This window comes from Enhydra lutris, unplaced genomic scaffold (genome assembly GCF_002288905.1).
Source record: "Enhydra lutris kenyoni isolate GAN:26980312 unplaced genomic scaffold, ASM228890v2 scaffoldscaffold9, whole genome shotgun sequence".
NCBI lineage: Eukaryota > Metazoa > Chordata > Mammalia > Carnivora > Mustelidae > Enhydra > Enhydra lutris.
In genome coordinates this window covers 1,153,742-1,174,851 of record NW_019154093.1, presented here as the reverse complement: position 1 = coordinate 1,174,851, position 21,110 = coordinate 1,153,742, and the positions used below count along the sequence as shown (strand labels likewise).

Sequence of the window (21,110 nt, the reverse complement as noted above, 5' to 3'; positions counted from 1 at the left end):
GGAAGTTCATTCAGGTTGTGTGTATCAAGTTTTTTTCTTTTTACTGATAAGTAATTTTCCATGATATGGATATACCACAGTTTGTTTAATCATTCACTTCTTGAGAGACATCTGAACTGATTACAGTTAAGTATTACAAATAAAGCTACTATGATATTCAGGTGCAGGTTTTGGTGTGAACGTAAGTTTTCATTTCTCCAGGATAAATGCCTAGGACTTGAATTTTTGGGTCATATAATAGTTGCATGTTGAGATTTTTTTTTCCTGAGTCAGATTTATTGAGGTATAATTTGCATGCAATAAAATGTGCACATTTTAGGTAGACAGTTTGATGAGTTTTGATAAATGTATGCATCTGGGTAAGCATCACCCCACTCAAGATAGAGAGTGTTTACATCCACCATACAAACTTCCCCTATCCACAGCACGAACTTCCCCCATGCCCCAAACTTCTCTGCCCCATCTATTGCTAGAGATTAGTTTTTTTGTTTTTGTTTTTGTTTTTTTTTTTTGACAGATAGAGATCACAAGTAGGCAGAGAGGCAGGCAGAGAGAGAGAGAGAGAGAGAGAGGAGGAAGCATGCTCCCCACCGAGCAGAGAGCCAGATGCGGGGCTCGATCCCAGGACCCTGGGATCATGACCTGAGCCGAAGGCAGAGGCTTTAACCCACTGAGCCACCCAGGCGCCCCTAGAGATTAGTTTTTAGATCATTAGACATTAGGATTTCATATAAATCATACAGTGTGTATTCTTTTGGAACTTTTTTTTTTTTACTTAAATATTTTAAGTTATCCCGGGGCGCCTGGGTGGCTCAGTGGGTTAAGCCGCTGCCTTCGGCTCAGGTCATGATCTCAGGGTCCTGGGATCGAGTCCCGCATCGGGCTCTCTGCTCGGCAGGGAGCCTGCTTCCCTCTCTCTCTCTCTCTCTCTCTGCCTGCCTCTCTGTCTACTTGTGATCTCTCTCTGTCAAATAAATAAATAAAATCTTAAAAAAAAAAATAAATAAATATTTTAAGTTATCCCTATGGTTATGTATTAGTGATTTGTTCCCTTCCCCCCCACCTTTTTTTTGTTGTTGTTTTTAAGGTGATCTCCACACCCAACATGGGCTTGAACTCATAACCCTGATTTTAAAATTGCAGGCTTGGGGCGCCTGGGTGGCTCAGTGGGTTAAAGCCTCTGCCTTCGGCTCGGGTCATGATCTCGGGGTCCTGTGATCAAGCCCCACATCAGCCTTTCTGCTCAATGGAGAGCCTGCTTCCTCTTCTCTCTCTCTCTGCCTGCCTCTCTGCTTACTTGTGATCTCTGTCAAATAGATAAAATATTAAAAAAAAAAATAAAATGCAGGCTCTTTGGGACACCTGGGTGGCTCAGTCATTTAAGCTTCTGACTTGATTTTGGATCAAGTCATGATCTTGGGGTGGTGGGATCAAGCCCTGTGTCCAGCCCATGCTCAGTGCAGTCCACTTGTCCCTCTCCCTCTGCTCCTCCTCCTTCTCCATGTACGCATTTTCGAGCGCTCTCTCTCTCTCTCTGTTTTTTTCTAGATTTATTCATTTGACAGAGACACAGCAAGAAAGGGAACCTAGGCAGTGGGAGAGGAAGAGGCAAGCTTCCTGCTGAGCAGGGAACCCAATCCTCCATTCTAGGATCCTGGGATCCTGACCTGAGCCAAAGGCAGATGCTTACCAGACAGCTCAGGTGCCCCTCGATACAGTACTATTAACTGAATTCAGATCATAGTTTTTCCATTTTGTCTTCATGTCTCTTTAGGCTCCTCTATGACAGTACATGAGTAGATTTTTTTTTAAGAAACTGCAAACTGTTTGTAAAGTGGCTATACTGTTTCCTTTCCTAGTGGCAGTGTACTAGTGATCCAGTTTCTCTGCATCCTCGTCAGCATTTGGTTCTATCATTGGTTTTTATTTTACTCATAGGTGTGTGGTTTTATCTCATTGCAGGTTTAATTTGCCTTTTTTTTTAATGACCAATGATATTGAACATCTTCATGTGCTTTATTTGCCATCTGTATATCCTCTTTGGTGAAATGTCTGGTTGTGTCTTCATTTTGTGATTGAATTACTTAAAAAAAAAAGTTGAGTTTTGAGAGTTCTTTATAATTCTAGATATTGGTTGTTTTTTTTTTTTTTTTTAAGGATTTTATTTTATTTATTTGACAGAGAGAGAGAGACAGCGAGAGAGTGAACACAAGCAGGGGGAGTGAGAGAGGGAGAATCAGGCTTCCAGCAGAGCAGGGAGCCTGATGCGGGACTCTATCACGGGACCTTGGGATCATGACCTGAGCCGACGAAGGCAGACATCCAACGACTGAGCCATGCAGGCGCCCTTAGATACTAGTCTTTTGTTGGATATGTAGTTTGTAAACATTTTCTCCTACTCTGTAGCTTGTCTTTTCATCCTTTTCACATGGAACTTTCACAGAAGAAACTTTTTTAATTTGATGAGGGCCAATTTATCAGTATTTCCTTTTACTGATTGTGCATTTGGTGCCATGTCTAAGAATTCTGCCTAGTAGAGCCCAACGATTTTCCTCTTTTTTTTTTCTAAAAGTTTTATAGTTCTACATTTTACATTAAAGTCTGTGATCCAGGGGCGCTGGGGTAGCTCAGTCATTAAGCATCTGCCTTCGCCTCAGATCATGATCCCAGAGTCCTGGGATTGAGCCCCACATCGGGCTTCCTGCTTAGCGGGTGGCCTGCTTCTCCCTCTCTCTGTTGCTCCCTTGCTTGTGTTTCTTATCTCGCTGTGTCTCTCTCTGTCAAATAAATAAATAAAATCTTTAAAAAAAAAAAGTCTGTGATCCATTTTGAGTTAGGTTTTGTACAAAGTGAGAGGTTTAGATTTCAGAATATTTTTTTAAATCTCCTACATTCTAGTATTTTATATTTAAGGCTTAAATATTTGATCCATCTGAAATAGAGGAGTGCAGGGGCACCTGGGTGGCTCAGTCAGTTAAGTATCTGTCTTCAGCTCAGGACATGATCCCAGGGTCCTGGGATCAAGCCCTGTGTCAGGCTCCTTGCTCAGCGGAGAGCCTGCTTCTCTTTATCCCTCTTCCATTCCTCTGGCTTGTGCTCTCTGGCTTTCTCTCTCTGTGTTGAATAAATAAAATCTTCTAGGGCACCTGGGTGGCTCAGTGGGTTAAGCCTCTGCCTTTGCCTCGGGTCATGATCCCGGGGTCCTGGGATCGAGCCCCGCATCGGGCTCTCTGCTCAGCGGGGAGCCTGCTTCCCCCTCTCTCTCTGCCTGCCTCTCTGCCTACTTGTGATCTCTGTCTGTCAAATAAATAATAAAATCTTTAAAAAAAAAATCTTCTAAAAAAATGAAATAGAGTAGTGTATAAAGGGAGGGATATATATATATATATATAGATAGATAGATAGATCACATATTTAAATTTTAAACATGAAACCCGATTCAATGATCTGTCTTTTCCCTATTGATAAATGCTATGAACATTAGCATATAGGTTTGCATGGGAGCACAAGTTTTCATTTTTATGGAGGAGATTTGATTTCTTGTCCTTAATTGTGGTATAATTTATATACAGTAAAATGCACAGATCTTAAATATTCAGTGTGATGAATTTGACATTGTATAAAGCCATGTAATCATCACCCATATGAATATGGTGTTTTATTTATTTTCTTTCCAAATATTTTATTTATTTGACAGAGAGAGAGAGATCACAGGTAGGCAGAGAGGCAGGCAGAGAGTGAGGGGTAAGTAGGCTCCCCACTGAGCAGAGATCCTGATTCGAGGCTCCATCCCAGGACCCTGAGATCATGACCTGAGCCGAAAGCAGAGGCTTCAACCCCCTGGGCCACCCAGGTGCCTCTGAATATCGTGTTTTAAATCCAACCAAATAAAGGTACAGTCTAGGAAACTAAGGGCAGTGTCAATCTGGTAATGAGTGGTTATCATCTGCTTTCTTTTGTTTTGTTTCAATGGAAGAGTAGTTCGCTTTCCCAGAATTATTGAAAATGCAGAAGTATTGTTTGTTTCTCAACAAAACAGTAAAGTACAGTCTAGTTTCTGAGGGAGAAACTTTGATTTTTCTTACAATGTACAGATTCCCTTTATTTCATTAGTAGCCATTGGAACTATTCCTTAAGGCTAATTCCTAATTTGATAAATGATTATCCATATTTGGTGCTGTGTAGATAGGCTGTATTTTTGTCTACAGGTCTTATTAGAGAAATTCCCATTATACAGAAACCTCTGTTACAAAAAAAGAGTCTTGTGCTTATTTTGAGCAATACTCAGTACTATTTGGGAAGTCCCTTGAAGGTTGTGGGAATGTTATTTGAAAGGTATAATGTTCAGTATCGTGAACATACTGATAATCTTTAATAAGGCTCTTTCTTAACTTGCTGTGGGGGAATAGTTTGGTTTTATAACATTACAGAACTATTACCATGTCAACAATTTTACCCTATCCTGATTCTTCCATTGATGACATTTGTGGGTAAGGGAAAGGGAGGCAAATGGTTAAAAAACAAGTGATCCTGATGCTCTGCTGTCCCCTCAGCTGACTCTTGGCCAACAAGTTTCTCTTGGTCACTTAACCAGTAAGTAGTTAGTTGCTTTAACTTATTTATTTTTAAAGTTTTAAGATTTTATTTATCCATTTGATAGAGAGAGACAGTGAGAGGGAACACAAGCAGAGGGAGTGGAAGAGAGAGAAGCAGGCTTCCTGCTGAGCAGGGAGCCCGATGCGGGGCTCTATCCCAGGACCCTGGGATCTTGACTCGAGCCAAAGCCAGATGCGTAATGACTCAGCCACCCAGGATCCCCTTATTTTTAAATATTTTATTTATTTATTTGAGAGAGAGGGAGAGGGGGAGCACAAGTTGGTTTTATATACAGTAAAATGCATAGGAGAGGCAGAGGGAAAGGCAGAGGGAGAAGCAGACTCCACTGAGCAGGGAGCCCGATGCGGGACTTGATCAAGGAGCCTGGGATTGTGACCCGAGCCAAAGGCAGACGCTTAACAGACTGAGCCACCCAGGCACCCAATTAGTTGCTTTTATTAAGGGCAGACCAGGAAAGGTCATTTCTCATGTTAGAGAGTTAGACAATTTGTTGTGGAGGAATGCAGCAATACGGGGCCAGAGTTGACAGGTGCAGATACTCGTTTAGGTTGCTAAGCTTCACCAAGTTCTGAAAACCACTGTTGTGATTCCTGCAGGTTCATTTCACAGTTTTGGCCAATGAAGTTTTCATATGCTGCTGGCTTACCCTACCAATAGAACATTGTTTTACTGGAAGAGAAGCTATATTACTATAATTGTCATTAATTAATTTTAGAGGTTGTGTATGAAAGAGATGGAGATGTTTTCCTCAGTGTGCAGGATGAATAAGGAGACAAGAATAAGGATGTTGTTTCTCCACGTCCGGTTTGCGTGGATCCTGGTCAGTGAAGATGTGCCAGGCCACGCAGCCAAAGTGCTATGGCAAGGGTGGTGGTTGATGCCAGTTGTTTATTTACAGGTAGCTTTTGAAAATGGCTGCCTCTCATTTCACCGGGCTCACAGCCGTTGCTGACGTAATTAAAGATCTAGACACTCAGATAGCTGTAAGTAAGCTCGTTGAGGCCGCTGTTGGTGGAACTTGGTAAATGCGCTTCTGACGTCGATGACACCAAAGCTGCTGTCCACGGAGTCTGCCTCATGGCTTTGAAATCTAGGCATCTTGGCTACTCTGGGTTTGGGACTCTGCATGTACTTAAAGATTGTTAACACTCAAAAAATTTGCTCTTGATGACAAAGAACAGCTTACTTTTAACAGTTGCTAAAAACGGTGTTTATTAGACATAGACCTGACATAGATGTAAGCATGTTTTGAAGTGCCAAAAGGAACTAATCTGTTTTCTTAAGTTTTGTGGTTGGGTTTTAAGTATGTGATTGTGCCGTGATTTATTTGAATATAACATCATTTGCTGTTCAGAAATAAGGCTTGTAGTACTTAACCAAATATTCTATTTTTACAAAGTCTTCAAAAATGTCTTACTCATTCTAGTCTATTTTTGTACATAAGATTTACCATTTCATTTACTTTCTTCCTTATTTAATTTTGTGGACTATTTCATTTAGCTTTTGGAGACAAGATGGTTTCTAAATTTGAGGTGAGAGCAGTGAACATTCTTCATTCCCTCCATTTTTAATGTGTAGGTGTGAAATGTTCACTATCCCAGATATCCTGAAGACCCTGCAAGTCTGACAGACCTTATACAATTTTACTTTCAAACCTTATCCTTTATTAAAGATGTTTCTGGAGCTAGTTCTCTTGTTTTCCTTCTACAGCTGATTGGCCTTGGTCCTCACAGCTCCAAAAAGAAACAGGATCTCGATAAGCTCTATGAGCTGAAGTCCAAAGCTCGACAGATTATGAACCAGTTTGGCCCCTCAGCCCTAATCAACCTCTCCAATTTCTCATCCATAAAACCGGAACCAGCCAGCACCCCTCCACAAGGCTCCATGGCCAATAGCACCACAGTGGTAAAGATACCAGGCACTCCTGGGACAGGAGGGCGTCTCAGCCCTGAAAACAATCAGGTATCATCTCTTACTTTTTGCTCTCCCTAGGCATCTCTTACATTATTTGAACCAGTAATGCTTTGAGAGATGTCTATCTCAGGTGCTGCCTCTTCCTCTCAGCTGAAAAAGAGTCTTTTCCCTCCTTTGGACTTCTGAAGTTCCTTATCAAATTATCATGTATAAAGTTTATCAGTGTTTACTCTGTGGTATTTATGTGTGTGTGTGTGTGTATATGTACATACATTCATACACACACACTAACACATGTTGCCTATGACAGGTTTTTATATATGTATATATAAATATATATACGCTATATAATTGTTAAATAAAATAATGAAATAACTAATGGATTCATTATTCATTATTCCTGTAATAAAAGCATTAATTGCCTCTGGTCTTTTCTCCTTCTAGTTCATCCAGCTGCTCCATTATTAACTTTGTGCACTAATTCTAAAATCTGCCCCCCCATGCCCTCTCTCCCCCACTTTCTGCTCATGATTGTGATTCTGCCCTCCAGAGCCACAAGAGATAAGAAATTAGTATAATCTCTTGTCTTGGGCTTTATAGGCTGGATAGAATAGGATGGAGAGACATTTCAAGAGAATGGGGTGGGGGACTAGCAAAGGTGAATGGGGAGGGTTGGGCAGACATTTGGGAAGCCAACCTGTGTTGAATGTGGAGTCTGTTGGAGGAGAACAGGAGGTAACATTATATAGGCAGGATTATGGCAGAATATACTGAGCATATACTAGTCAGTCTCCTTTGAAACGCTTAGTCATTAGACAATCTTTGCAAATATTTAATAGACGAGTAAGTAACATAATAAAAGTCTTATGTCTTAGGATTATCTTGGCAGTAAGTGGACAAGAAAGGTAGAAAGGGGGTTGACTGAGAGGAAGACCAAGTCTAAGACTTTTGCAGTAAATCAAGACATGGAATGAAGGCTTGCCTTAAGTGGATTTAATGGTAGAATGAATAGATCTGACATATAATTAACAAATATTTATTTTAAAAATTTGTTTCTTCATTTCCAAAATTATACATGCATGCTTATCACAGAAACTTTAGAAATACAGAAGAATAAAGAGCCCATAATTCTACCACCACCCCAAAATAACTATGGTCAGCACTTTAATGTACGTCTTGATTATGATTTAATGGCATATGTATATGACATGCCATTTCCTTTATGAAAGAGGAGTCACAGCTTCATGCACTTACACAAATATTATACAGAGATGAACACGTGCTCCCTGCCATCAGGGAGCTTTCAGCCTATTAAGCCAGGAACAGGCAAGTTTATAATATATGCAGTGACAGACGGGTGCACAGGATACCCTAGACGCCGAAGGAGGAAGTGGTTCCTTTTACCTGGGTGGGCTAGGAAAAGCAGAAAGAAGCCACCATGGACTGAGCAGATAGGAAAAACATGTCCAAAGACAACAGAGGCACAGTACAAGTTACGGTTGTCAGATAATTGCAAATTACTTAATGTAGAGGGAGGGTAAGGCACAGTGAGCACAAGTAGCAGAAATAAATTGACAGATGTTGGCATCTCTTCCACACTGCTCTTTCGGCCTTTCCCTAGGCCACTTCTGTCTTGAGAGTGTAGTCTTGGAGCAGACTGCCAGGTAGGCTAGACTGTTAACTTTTGCAAAGTAGAAACTAAACCCAACAAACTGACAGCATTTCTTCATTATAGGGGGATGAGGTATTCTGTTTCCTTAATACTTGGCTGAAAAATCTTCTCCCAATTAACTTTAGGTATTGACCAAGAAGAAATTACAAGACTTAGTAAGAGAAGTGGATCCTAATGAGCAATTGGATGAAGATGTGGAAGAGGTAAGATGGAGTTGGGCACCCCAGAGTCTGTGTCCCTGAGAGCTAAGACTTCAGAGGCAAACAGATCTGAATTTGAATCTTGGCTCTGCCACTTACCAGCTTTGTAGCTGTGGACACATAGCTTTTTGTGTTGGTAGGGTGTGGTATTACTTACCGACAGTGTTATTGTGAGGGTCTTTTGGAATAACTTCTGCAAATCACCTGGGAGAATGCCTAGCACTTTATACCTATGCTTCGGTTTCTGTCTTTTGACTTCCTGTAGATGAAGATTTTGTTAAGCCACTCACACATGTCCGTCCATGCTTTCCTTTCTCTCATTTTTCTTTTTTCTTTTTTTTTTTTTTTAGCAGTAGAGTGATTTTTGTAAAAAGATTTTATTTATTTATTTATTTGTCAGAGAGAGAGAGAGAGAAAGAGCACACAAGCAGGGGGAGCAGCAGGCAAAGGGAGGAGCAGACTCTGCTGAGCAGGGAGCCACGATCATGACCTGAGCGGGGGGGCAGATGCTTAACCAACTGAGCCACCCAGGCGCTCTCCCTCATTTTTCTAATATAGTTTTTTTTTTTAAATACATATTTTTAAAGGATTTTATTTATTGATTAATTTATTTGTCAGAGAGAGAGAGAGCACAAGCTGGGGGAGTAGCAGACAGAGGAAGAGGGAGAAGCAGGCTCCTCACTGAGCAAGTAGCCTGATGTGGGACTTGATCCCAGGACCCTGGGATCGTGACCTGAGCCGAAGGCAAATGCTCAACTGATTGGGCTGCCCAGCCATCCCTCCAATATAGTTTTTTTTGTTTTTAAGATTTTATTAATTTACTTGAGAGAGGAGAGAGAGTGTGAGAGAGGGGAGAGGGTCAGAGGAAGAAGCAGACTCCCTGTTGAGCAGGGAGCCCGATGCCCGACTCGATCCCAGGACTCCAGGATCATGACCTGAGCTGAAGGCAGTCACTTAACGATCTGAGCCACCCAGGTGCCCCCCTCCAATACAGTTTTGTCACAGCATTTCGATAACCCAGAAATCAGTGTTGACATTATTCTGATCAAGTACATATTGTTCACCTCTGAACCAAGTCCTGTTTTGTACTACCTGCTAAAGTTGATAATTGACTTTTTTTTTTAAGATTTTATTTATTTGTTTGACAGAGAGAGAGAGAGCACATGCAGGGGAAGCTGCAGAGAGAAGGAGAAGCGGGCTCCCCACTGAACAGGGAGCCTGACGTGGGGCTCGATCCCAGGACCCTGGGATTATAACCTGAGCCAAAAGCAGACGATTAACCAACTGAGCCACCTAGGTGCCCCTGATTCTTTTTTTTTTTTTTTAAGGGTTTTTTGGTTTTGTTTTGTTTTTGTTTTTTTGTAAGTAATCTCTATACCCAACATGGGACTTGAACTTACAACCCTGAAATCAAGAGTCACACATTCTACCTACTGAGCTAGCCAGGAGCCCCTATAATTGACTTATTTTTATTTAGTTTTCTTTGTGCTGTTTTTATTTTGGTTCTACTATCAGCTCTGGTATTCACCTATCAACATTGTTTTCCAAATGGATAAGTAATGTGCAGATTTGGGTCCTCCCCTCCCCAACTCAGATTTCACACTCAGAAACCTCCATCCTGGGGCGCCTGGGTGGCTCAGTGGGTTAAGCCTCTGCCTTCAGCTCAGGTCATGATCTCAGGGTCCTGGGATCGAGTCCTGCATTGGGCTCTCTGCTCAGCGGGGAGCCTGCTTCTCTCTCTCTCTCTCTGCCTGCTTCTCTGTGAGCTCTCTCTCTCTGTCAAATAAATAAATAAAATCTTAAAAAAAAAAAAAAGAAGAAACCTCCATCCTTTAAGGAGGGCCCATGATGTGATGAGCACTGGGTGTTATATATGCAACTGATGAATCATTGAACACTACATCTGAAACTAATGATGTACTATATGTTGGCTGATTGAATTTGAATATCAATAATAAAAAGAACCCTCCATCATCTTCTGGTCTAATTAATTTTAGGCCACTTGAACAAACCCTCCTGAGTCTTCCTTTCACTCTTTTTTTTTCCCTCTGGCTCTCTTGTTTCCTAGATCCCACATCCTCTTCTTACTCTCTCTTTTGTTAGAGCGCATTTTTTTGTTGTTGTTACTGCCTACAAAAGAATAGACAAGAAGCAAATGTTTGAAAGTCTCTTACATTCTAACCTCACAATTTTTAGTTTGCATGGGTTTAGAATTAGATTATGAACATAATTTTTTCCTTTCATTTGTGAAGGTATTGCTCCATGTCTTCAAAAAACCTATTAGGAAATCTTGTGTGGGTGCCTGGCAGGCTCAGTCTGTAGAGCTTGCGACTCTTGCTCTCAGGGTTGTGAGTTCAATCCCCATGTTCAGCATCAAGCCTGCTTAGAAAAAGAAAGAAATTTCATGCTATTCTGATCCCAATTTTTTTAGTCTTCCCTTTTTTTTTTATTCTGAATTTTCATATGAGCCTTAATATCTATCTTTTTTCATTTGTTGTGCTGGGTTCCTAGAGCCTGTTTTTATTTGGGGGATGTGAGTGCCTCAATTTGGGATGATTTTGTATATTTTGGGGTTTGGAGTTTCTTACTGATGTTGTCTGTTTTGCCTTTGTTGAGGAATATGTAATGACAGGGAAGAGAAATACAGATTACAAAAATAGTATAACTTCATTTTAATTTTAATTTAATTTAATTTATTTTTTAAGATTTTATTTATTTATTTGACAGAGACATAGAGAGCACAAGTAGGCAGAGCAGCAGGCAGAGGGAGAAGGAGAAGCAGGCTCTCCACCAACCTGGGATCGTGACCCGAGCTGAAGCAGCCACTTAACCGACTAAGCCACCTAGATGCCCCATTTATTTTTATTTTTTTAACCAGAGGGAAAATATTTCCTCTCTCTGCGTGTATATGTGTGTGTTGGGAGGGTGTTTGAGGCAGCAGTTTGTTTGTTTTTTTTAAAGATTTTTTTTTTTAATTTTTTTTTTTATTTGACAGACAGAGATCACACGTAGGCAGAGAGGCAGGCAGAGAGAGAGAGAGAGAGAGAGAGAGAGAGAGAGGAGGAAGCAGGCTCTCCACTGAGCAGAGAGTCCGATGCGGGGCTCGATCCCAGGACCCTGAGATCACGACCTGAGCCGAAGGCAGAGGCTTTAACCCACTGAGCCACCCAGGTGCCCCGAGGCAGCAGTTTTATTGCGATATAATTCATATACCATAAAATTCACTCATTTGAAATCTACAGTTCAGTGGTCGTTAGTCTCTTCACAGAATTGTGCAACTCTCAACACAGTCATTTTTTTTTTTTTTTAACATAGGATGTATTATTAGTTTCAGAGGTAGAGGTCAGTGATTCATCAGTTACATATAACACCCAGAGCTCATTACATCACGTGCCCTCCTTAATGCCCATCACCCAGTTACTCCATCCCCCCACCCACCTGCCCTCCAGCAACCCTCAGTTTGTTTCCTAAAGTTAAGAGTCTCTTAGGGTGTAACACAGGCATTTTTAGAACATTTTCCTCATCCCTGAAAGAAACCCATACCTATGAGCAGTCACTCCCATTTTTCCCCAGCCCCCACAGTCCTTAAGCAACTAACTACTAATTTACTTTCTGTCTCTATAGGTTGGCCTCTTCTGGACATTTCAGATAAATGGAGTCATATGATACGTGATGTTTGTGACTGCATTCTTTCATTTAGAATAATGTTTTTAAAGTTCATGTTGTAAGGAATATGAGTACCTCATTTCTTTTTATGGCAGAATACTCTTCCATTCTAGGGACATACTGTATTTTGTTTAGCCATTCATCGGTTGGTGGGTTGGATCCACTTTTTGGTTATTATAAATAATGTTGCATGAACATTCACATGCAAATTTTGTTTTTTCTTTTTTTTTTTTTTTTTTTTTTTGTGTGTACATTTTTTTTTTTTTAAGATTTTATTTATTTATTTGACAGAGGGGGACACAGCAAGAGAGGGAACACAAGCAGGGGGAGTGGGGGAGGGAAAAGCAGGTTTCCTGTGGAGCAGGGAATGCAATGTGGGTCTCGATCCCAGGACTCTGGGATCATAACCTGAACTGAAGGCAGCCACTTAACAACTGAGCTACCCAGGTGCCCCTCATGTATACATTTTTGTGTGGAAATACGCTTTCATCTTTCTTGGTAATATTTCTTGGAGTCATGTGGTAACTGTGTTTTTCCTTTGAGAAACTGCCTTTTCCAAAGTGCTACACCCTTTTACATTCCTATCAGCAGTGTGTGAGATTTCCATTTTCTTATATTGGTTTTTTTATGAGTTCTGCTCAGTGTTTACTCTTCCTTTTTTTTTTTTTTTTTTTAAGATTTATTTATTTATTTATTTAAGAGACAGAACACGCATGAGCAGGGGGAAGGGGAACAGGGAAAGAATATTCAAGCAGGCTCCCTGCTGACCAAGGAGTCTGATACGGGACTTGATCCCAGGACCCCCAGATCATGACTCAGATGAAGGCAGATGCTTAACTGACTGAGCCACCCAGGTGTCCTTCATTTCTTTGAAATTCTAAGTTCTGCTTGCTAGGGAGATTATCCTTAGTTTATCTTTTAAACCTTTTAAGTTTTGTTGTTGTTGTTGACACAAAAATTTTAATTTCTATAACGTTTTCTTGTTGACTAGTTGGTCTTTTTTTTTTTTTTTTTCCCTTAAGATTCCGTTTTGTAAGTAATTTCTATACCCACCATGGGGCTTGAACTCACAGCCCGGATATCAAGAATTGTACACGGTACTGACTGAGCCAGCCAGGTGCCCCTAATTGGTCCTTTTTATCCCCATGCCACTCTGTTCTTATTTTTTCGTTGTGATATCTTTTCTTAGCTTTCTCTCTGAGAAATTACATTTTTTGACCTTTTCTTCTTTTCCCCCGCATTATCTTAGTGTCCTCTGGGTCCTTTTTTCTCCTTTGGTTTGTTTATTTTCTTTTTAGTGTTTGAGATTTTCTTCACATGCTTGGTGTTCTTGACTATCTGTTCTTAAAGAGTGAGCCACTGAAAACCTGATTCGAAACAGAACTTACTGACTGATGGGCTTCACTCAGTAATGTACTGGGAAATGTTTAGCAACCAACTCTGTGGAAAGGAAGACCCTAATTTTGAACATTCCCTAATTTCTATGGTGTAAATATTCCCAATAGGCCCTATTTTAAGCTATCAACATGTTTCTGAATTCAAGATTATGAAGAAAGGCATATAATTAATTGGCTTTTGTGAGCTACACTCAGCCAGTTTTAGCAAAGCACTGGCTTCACTTCAGAATAATTTATCCACAAGTCAGCCTTCTTATGGGGAATTCTCTACGTGTCAGCATCTGTATGTCTTTTCTCTGGAGTCGTTTGGCATCTCCAGAGAAAAATCCTCCAAGCTCCTTGCCTGGAGGGTTTATCTCTAGCTTCTGATATGCTGGCAGAAAGGCAAGAGAAGGAGGCTGTGTCTGTCCCGTGCTGTGTCTGGTGTATTCTAATCCAGAGCCATGCCTGTTCAATTCTCTAGAGAATAAACTGCTGTGTTCTGGGTCAGGTATGTGTGGGGAGGAGTCTCTTGGCTGTTTTTGGAGTGTGGGGGCATGGGAACTAGTCTGTATATAGACACAGAATAATTTCTCAGTTTTTAGTCCCATGCCTCAGCCCAATCTTCTGTGGTAAATGGCATTTCCAGAACCTGGATCTTCTAGGGGTTGCAGGGGGCAAATCAGGTCAAATCTCATTGGTGTCCCTTCGATGGGCACTTGTGTTGTACCTTCCGTCTGCTAGGTCAGATCCCACTTTTCCGCTGTTATCTCTTTGGCAAAAAATTACTTTAAAAGCTTATTGCATTCTCTTACCTATTAAGCTTTTTTCTCCTGTTCTAATTGTCTTTGTGGATTTATATGTCTTTTTTTCCTTTACTGTTATTTTAGTGCATTTAGGGAAGGAGAGGAGGTCATTTTTGGAATTGATCTGCCATGTTTAATCAGAAATCTCTCCATTGGGGGTGCTCGGCTGGCTCAGTTGCTAGAGCATGTGACTCTTGGTCTTGGGGTAATGAATTCAAGCCCCACATTGGGCATAGACCTTACTTTTTCCTTCTTTTTAAGATTGTATTCATTTATTTAAGAGGGACAGAGTGTGGGAGAGAGAGCATAAGCAGGGGGAAGGGGCAGAGGAGAGGGAGAAGCAGGCTCCCTGCCAACAGGGAGCCCAATGATATGGGGCTCAATCCCAAGACCCTGGGATCATGACCTGAGCCAAAGGCAGACACCCAGTGACCTTAGCCAATCAGGCACACCTAGAGCTTACTAGGAAAGAAAGAGAGAGAGAGAAAGAGAGAGAGAGAAAGGGGGAGAGAGAGAAGGAAGGAAGGAAGGAAGCGTATTCTTTCCATTTGATGGTATCCATTTGGTTTCATCGGAAAGATGACAATGTGATAATGGTCTAGCAGAATAAGTAATGTCTATCCATGGTTGTAATTTTATTTTATTTTTGGTCAGCAGAGGAAGCCATGGAGAACGTATTGAGTGATGAGAATTCCAATTTTTAGTAGATTTTTAGCTTCAGAATTGTGACTTTACTGTTCATGTTGTCCAGGATAATTGATAATGAAGTGGAAAGAACCCAGGTTTCGGACATGTAACCTCGAAGTCAAATTCTGGTTCCACTGCTTAGCATTTGTATGGTTATGAGTTAGCACCCTTCTGTATATAAGGAGGATAAAGTCCATGCCCCACTTTTTTACAGGATTACTATAAGGTCTCGGTGAGATTAATGGAAATAAAAATGCTTTAGGAAACTGTGAATGAGGAAGTATAATGATTCACTTTTGTTTTCCCACCTAATTCTAAAGAAAATATGAGGTTGAGGGATTGGACTGGTTGATCTCTCTAGATAGAAAGTACAGAGAGTAACGTCCTCAGAAACTTGTGAGTTGCACTCAACCTGCTTAACGAGTTGATGTGTTTCTTTTTTTTTTAAGATTTTATTTATTTATTTGACAGACAGAAATCACAAGTAGGCAGAGAGGCAGGCAGAGAAAGAGGAGGAAGCAGGCTCCCTGCTGAGCAAAGAGCCCGACGCGGGGCTCGATCCCAAGACCGTGGGATCATGACCTGAGCCGAAAGCAGAGGCTTTAACCCACTGAGCCACCCAGGCGCCCCGAGTTGATGTGTTTCTATTGTTGTCCTCACTCCTCCTCGTCCTCACCTTAGCCCAAATGCTGATTCTGGGCCTTCTAATAGACAGCCTAACTAAATATGTGATTCCAGCAGACAGAGTTGTCTCAGCAACAGGAGCCTGCTCTGCCAATGTCATGGTTACTCTCCCCCACTTTTGTCTTCCCCAGATGCTGCTGCAGATTGCTGATGATTTTATTGAGAGTGTGGTGACGGCAGCCTGCCAGCTTGCTCGGCATCGCAAGTCCAGCACCCTGGAGGTGAAGGATGTCCAGCTGCATCTAGGTATGTCGTCTTGTTCCTCCCTGAGGCATCCACACTGTTGCTCCTTCAGGACCACCAGAACAGGTAGTCAGAGGAACTTTCGTGTCAGGATTAGACTTTTTGGGGCTCTGGAATGGATGTATTTGTTTAATGGTAGCATCACACAGAGAAGAGAAATCTATCCATGGTCAGGAGAGTGAGCCCAAGCATTGGGTTTGCCACTTTCTATCTGTATCACCTGTCCTTCCTCCTAACTTTCTCTCATACCTGTTTCCTCATTTGTAAAGTGGAGATCATAGTATCATCCTTACAGGGTGATCATGAGAATTATGGGTTACAGTTGTCAGGTCACCGGCTTGGGGCCCGGCACAAAGTAAGAGTTTTGTAAATGTAGCTATTATGTCTCCAACATTTAAATAGTAGTTCTTCTCTTGCAGTTTTTAGCCTGTTTATCCATTTCCCCCTAAAATTATAATCATAATGTACATATAATTCTATATTCCATTTTTCAACTTAAGACACACTAAATTCAAGCTTGGTTTTTCTGAGAGATACTTGTCTAACATCGATAACCATCATCACTTGGGAAATGAGTAAGCCCCCCATCTGCATTGGTTACAGTGTGCTCAGAAGAAAGTGAACAGTCTTGTGAGTATGAAGGCCAACTGAATGAGGCAGAAGATATTACAGGATTCAGTATAGATCAGCCCATGAATAATTATGACAGGAAGATATGGCTTGGGGAGGTACTGGGAGTCTCGGTGGAGTAACACGTTGCTGGTTAATGTTGCTAGTATTAATAACATTATATTAATAACATAATATATTAATATATATTCCAATTATCTATTATTAGATAACAAACTTAAAATGGTAACAGTGGCTTAAAACTGTAACAGTCTTTTTTTTTTTTTAAGATTTTATTTATTTATTTGACAGAGAGAGATTATAAGTAGGCAGAGAGGCAGGGGGAGAAGCAGGCTCCCCACTGAGCAGAGAGCCCGATGCAGGGCTCGATCCTAGGACCCCGAGATCACCACCTGAGCCAAAGGCAGCGGCCTAACCCACTGAGCCACCCAGGCGCCCTTGTAACAGTTGTTTACTTTGTTCAGATGTCTGGGGCTTGACGGGGCTTAGCTAGGCAGTTCTGCTGAGGGTCTCTCATGTAATTAAAGTCAGGTTGTACCTTGGGCCGAGATTGTTTTGAAGGAAGATGTATTCATTTCCTAGGGCTGCTATAACAAAGCGCCACACACTAGGGAGGTTAAAACAACCAAACGTGTTCTCTCACTGTTCTGGAGGCCAAAAGTTTACAATCCCTCCAGTGTTTCTATGAAGAAGCCTTCCTTGCCTTTTTCTAGCTGCTGGGGGTGGCTAGCAATCCTTGGCATTCTCTGCGTATAGCTGCATCACTCTGTCTGTGCTTCGGCCTTCACGTGGCCTTCTGCCCTGCATGTGTCCCTCTCTCTGTCTCTTCTCCTCTTGTAGGATGCCAGTCATGCGGGATTAAGGGCCCACCCTACTCCTGTAGACCACATCATAATTAATCATATTGCAGTAATCCTGTTTCCAGTATATTCTGAGGTACTGGGGGTTAGGACTTAAACATGTCTTTTTTGAGGGACACAATTTGACCTATAACAGAGTTTCACCAGTCCAAGTCTGATACTGGGGCTAGAAACTCCCAAAAAGCTGGAATTCCAGGGGCGCCTGGGTGGTGCAGTCAGTTAAGTGTCCAACTCTTCGTTCTGGCTCAGGTTGTAATCTCATGATTATGAGATCGAGCCCAGAGTCAGGTTTAGCAAGGAGCCTGCTTGAGATTTTCTCTCCCTCTCCTTCTGCCCCTCCCACTCCTGCTCTCTTTCATTCTCTCTCTCAAATAAATCTTGAAAAAAACAACCAAAAAACAACCTGGGACTCCACAGGTCTCCCGCTCTCTGCAGTCTCTCTCTCTCTCTTTTTTTTTTTTTTTTTTTTTTTTTTTTAAGATTTTATCCATTTGACAGAAAGAGAGAGAGCACAAGCAGGAAGAGTGGTAGGCAGAGGGAGAGACAGAAGCAGGTTTTCTGCCGAGCAAGGAGCTGGATGTGGGACTCGATCCCAGGACGCTGGGATCATGACCTGAGCCAAAGGCAGACACTTAATGACTGAGCCACCCAGGCATTCCCTCTCTGCAGTCCCCCCCCCTTTTCTTTTTTAAGATTTTATTTATTTATTTGACAGAGAAAGATCACAAGTAGGCAGAGAGGCAGGCAGAGAGGGCGGGTGGGAAGTAGGCTCCTTGCTGAGCAGAGAGCCCAATGCGGGGCTTGATCCCAGGACCCTGAGATCATGACCTGAGCTGAAGGCAGAGGCTTAACCCACTGAGCCACCCAGGGGCCCCCAGAGTTTCAGTTTGAGGTGATGAAAATGTTTTAGAGATGGTTGGTGATAATGGTTGCACAACAATGTGAATGTGCTGAATGCCACTGAACTGTGTACTTAAAAATGGTTAAAATGCTCTCTGATAGGAGGAATTTGAGAGGCAGGGTGGTGATGTTGTGGGGGGTAGGGAAGGAAAAAATGAAACAAGACGGGATCGGGAGGGAGACAAACCATAAGAGACTCTTAATTTCACAAAACAAACTGAGGAATGCCGGGGGGAGGGGGTTAGGGAGAGGGTGGTTGGGTTATGGATATTGGGGAGGGTATGTGCTATGGTGAGTGCTGTGAAATGTGTAAGTAAGCCTGATGATTCACACCTGTACCCCTGGGGCAAATAATACATTATATGTTAATAAAAATTTTAAAAAATACAAAACAAAACCAAAAACATGGTTAAAATGTTAAATTTTAGGTATATTTTGCCACAAAATCCCCACACACAACAGATTATATTACTTTAGAGCTTAGCATTCTGTTTTTAAAATATTTTGTATTTTAATTATTGAAATTAAAATTGGAATATTAGTTTATTCATTAAGGGTGAGGAGTAATTATCACAATGACAAGAATACTCACAAGTCTGCATGGCCAGGACAGCTTCTGTAGTATGCCTAATGGAGGCTGAGTCATAATCAGAAGATTGCTCAGGGGGCAGTGGATCGGAGCATGGGAAATTAGGGAACCTGGTGTTCAATGGCACTAGACCACCTACATCTGTTCCACACCATCACCCCCAACAAATGTAGGCTTGCCAGTGGGGCTGGAAACTCTGGACACCACCTCTTGTGACAGACTGGAATGGGTACAGCCGGGTTTGCTTCTGACCCAATTTCCTACACTTGCTTAATGGACTAAGCTCCCTTTCTGATGGACAGTCTTGAGAAATGTGGACATTCAATGACATAATGTACATGGAATGCTTTGTACAATGCTGCTTTATGCCATACATTTTCACTATAACTTTTAGTCACTAAATGATTGTTGTTGCTATTACATTAATATTATATAAAATATAAATACATATGCATTTAGGAACGTCTGGGTGGCTCAGTTGGTTAAGCATCTGCCTTCGGCTCAGGTCGTGATCTGGGGGGTCCTGGGATCAGGCTGCTTCTCCCCCTCCTGAAGCCCCTCGCCCCAGCTCATGCTCTCTCTCAAATAAATAAAAAAAATCTTTTAAAAATGCATATTTAAATATTTTGCTACAAATACTTAACATGTGTGCATTCTTGCCTGGTAGCGACCATTTTTTTAAAAGATTTTATTTATTTATTTGACAGAGAGAGAAATCACAAATAGGCAGAGAGGCAGGCAGAGAGAGAGGGGGAGACAGGCTCCCTATTGAGCAGAGAGCCCGATGTGGGGCTTGATCCCAGGACCCTGAGATCATGACCTGAGCTGAAGGCAGAGGCTTAACCCACTGAGCCACCCAGGTGCCCTGTGACCTTTTTTTTTTTAAGATTTAAAAATTTTTTTTGTTTTTTTTAAAGATTTATTTATTTTAATCCTTTATTTTTTTTAAGATTTTTTTTTTTAAGATATTATTTATTTGACAGACAGATCACAAGTAGGCAGAGAGGCAGGCAGAGAGAGAGAGAGAGAGGAGGAAGCAGGCTCCCTGGTGAGCAGAGAGCCCGATATGGGGCTCGATCCCAGGACCCTGAGATCATGACCTGAGCCGAAGGCAGAGGCTCAACCCACTGAGCCACCCAGGTGCCCCTATTTTTTTTAAGATTTTTAAATTATTTGTTTGACAGATGGAGATCACAAGTAGGGAGAGAGGCAGGCAGAGAGAGATAGAGAGGAGGAAGTAGGCTCCCTGCTGAGCAGAGAGCCCCATGTGGGGCTTGATCCCAGGACCCTGGGATCATGACCCGAGCCAGAGGCAGAGGCTTTAACCCACTGAGCCACCCAGGCACCCCAATTTTAATCTAAGATTTTATTTATTTATTTATTTTGGAGAGAGAACGAGCAGGGAGAGGGAAAGGGAGAGAATCTCAAGTAGACCCTGCACTGAATGTGCAGTGGATGTGGGCTCAATCCCTTAATGCTGAGATCACGACCTCCACTGAAACCAAGAGTTGGACACCTAACCGACTGAGCCACCTAGGTGCCCGGGATTTATTCATTTATTTATTTGAGAAAGAGAGAGAGAGAGAGAGAGAGAGAGAGAGAGAGTGTGCACCAGGTAGGGTGGGGCAGAGGGAGAGGAAGTCTAAGGACATTCCCTGCTAAGTGCAGAACCCAACTCAGGACTCAGTTCCATGACCTCGAGATCACGACCTGAGCCCGAACCAAGAGTCAGTCACTCAACTGACTGTACCACCCAGGGGCCCATAAGATTTATTTTATGTAATCTCTATACCCAGTGTGGGGCTCGAACTCACAACCCTGAGATCAAGAGTCACGCTCTCCACTGACTGAGCCAGACACCCCATTACGCTCTTTTTTTTTTTTTTTTTAAGATTTTTTTCATTTATTTGACAGAGATCACAAGCGGCAGAGAGGCAGGCAGAGAGAGAGGAGGAAGCAGGCTCCCCGCCGAGCAGCGAGCCTAATGTGGGGCTCGATCCCAAGACACTGGGATCATGACCTGAGCCGAAGGCAGAGGCTTTAACCCACTGAGCCACCCAGGCGCCCCTCAACGCTTTTTCTTAAAGAGACTCTGCAGATCCATATCCTGAGCCACTTTGTGTGGGTTGTAAAGTTTAATTCCCAAAGAATAATTTCAGTGTTACTTTCTTTCTTTTTTGCTTTTAAAAAAAAATTTTTTTAAAGATTTTATTTATTTATTTGACAGACAGAGATTACAAGTAGGCAGAGAGGCAGGCAGAGAGAG

General features: G+C 41.9%; 1 protein-coding gene across 2 annotated transcripts in view; it reads left to right on the top strand.

Moving 5' to 3' along the window:
* LOC111143297 (TATA-box binding protein associated factor 12) overlaps positions 1-21,110 on the top strand; it is a 37,090-nt gene that overhangs the window by 11,791 nt on the left and 4,189 nt on the right. Inside the window, exons 1-4 of one of the 2 annotated variants that reach the window (XM_022496944.1) lie at positions 5,529-5,600; positions 6,328-6,579; positions 8,329-8,406; positions 15,754-15,868. In XM_022496944.1, the coding sequence (XP_022352652.1) occupies positions 5,529-5,600; positions 6,328-6,579; positions 8,329-8,406; positions 15,754-15,868 (517 nt within the window). Of the gene's footprint in view, positions 1-5,528; positions 5,601-6,327; positions 6,580-8,328; positions 8,407-15,753; positions 15,869-21,110 lie in introns of those variants that run through there. The other variant, XM_022496945.1, reaches the window with a different exon arrangement.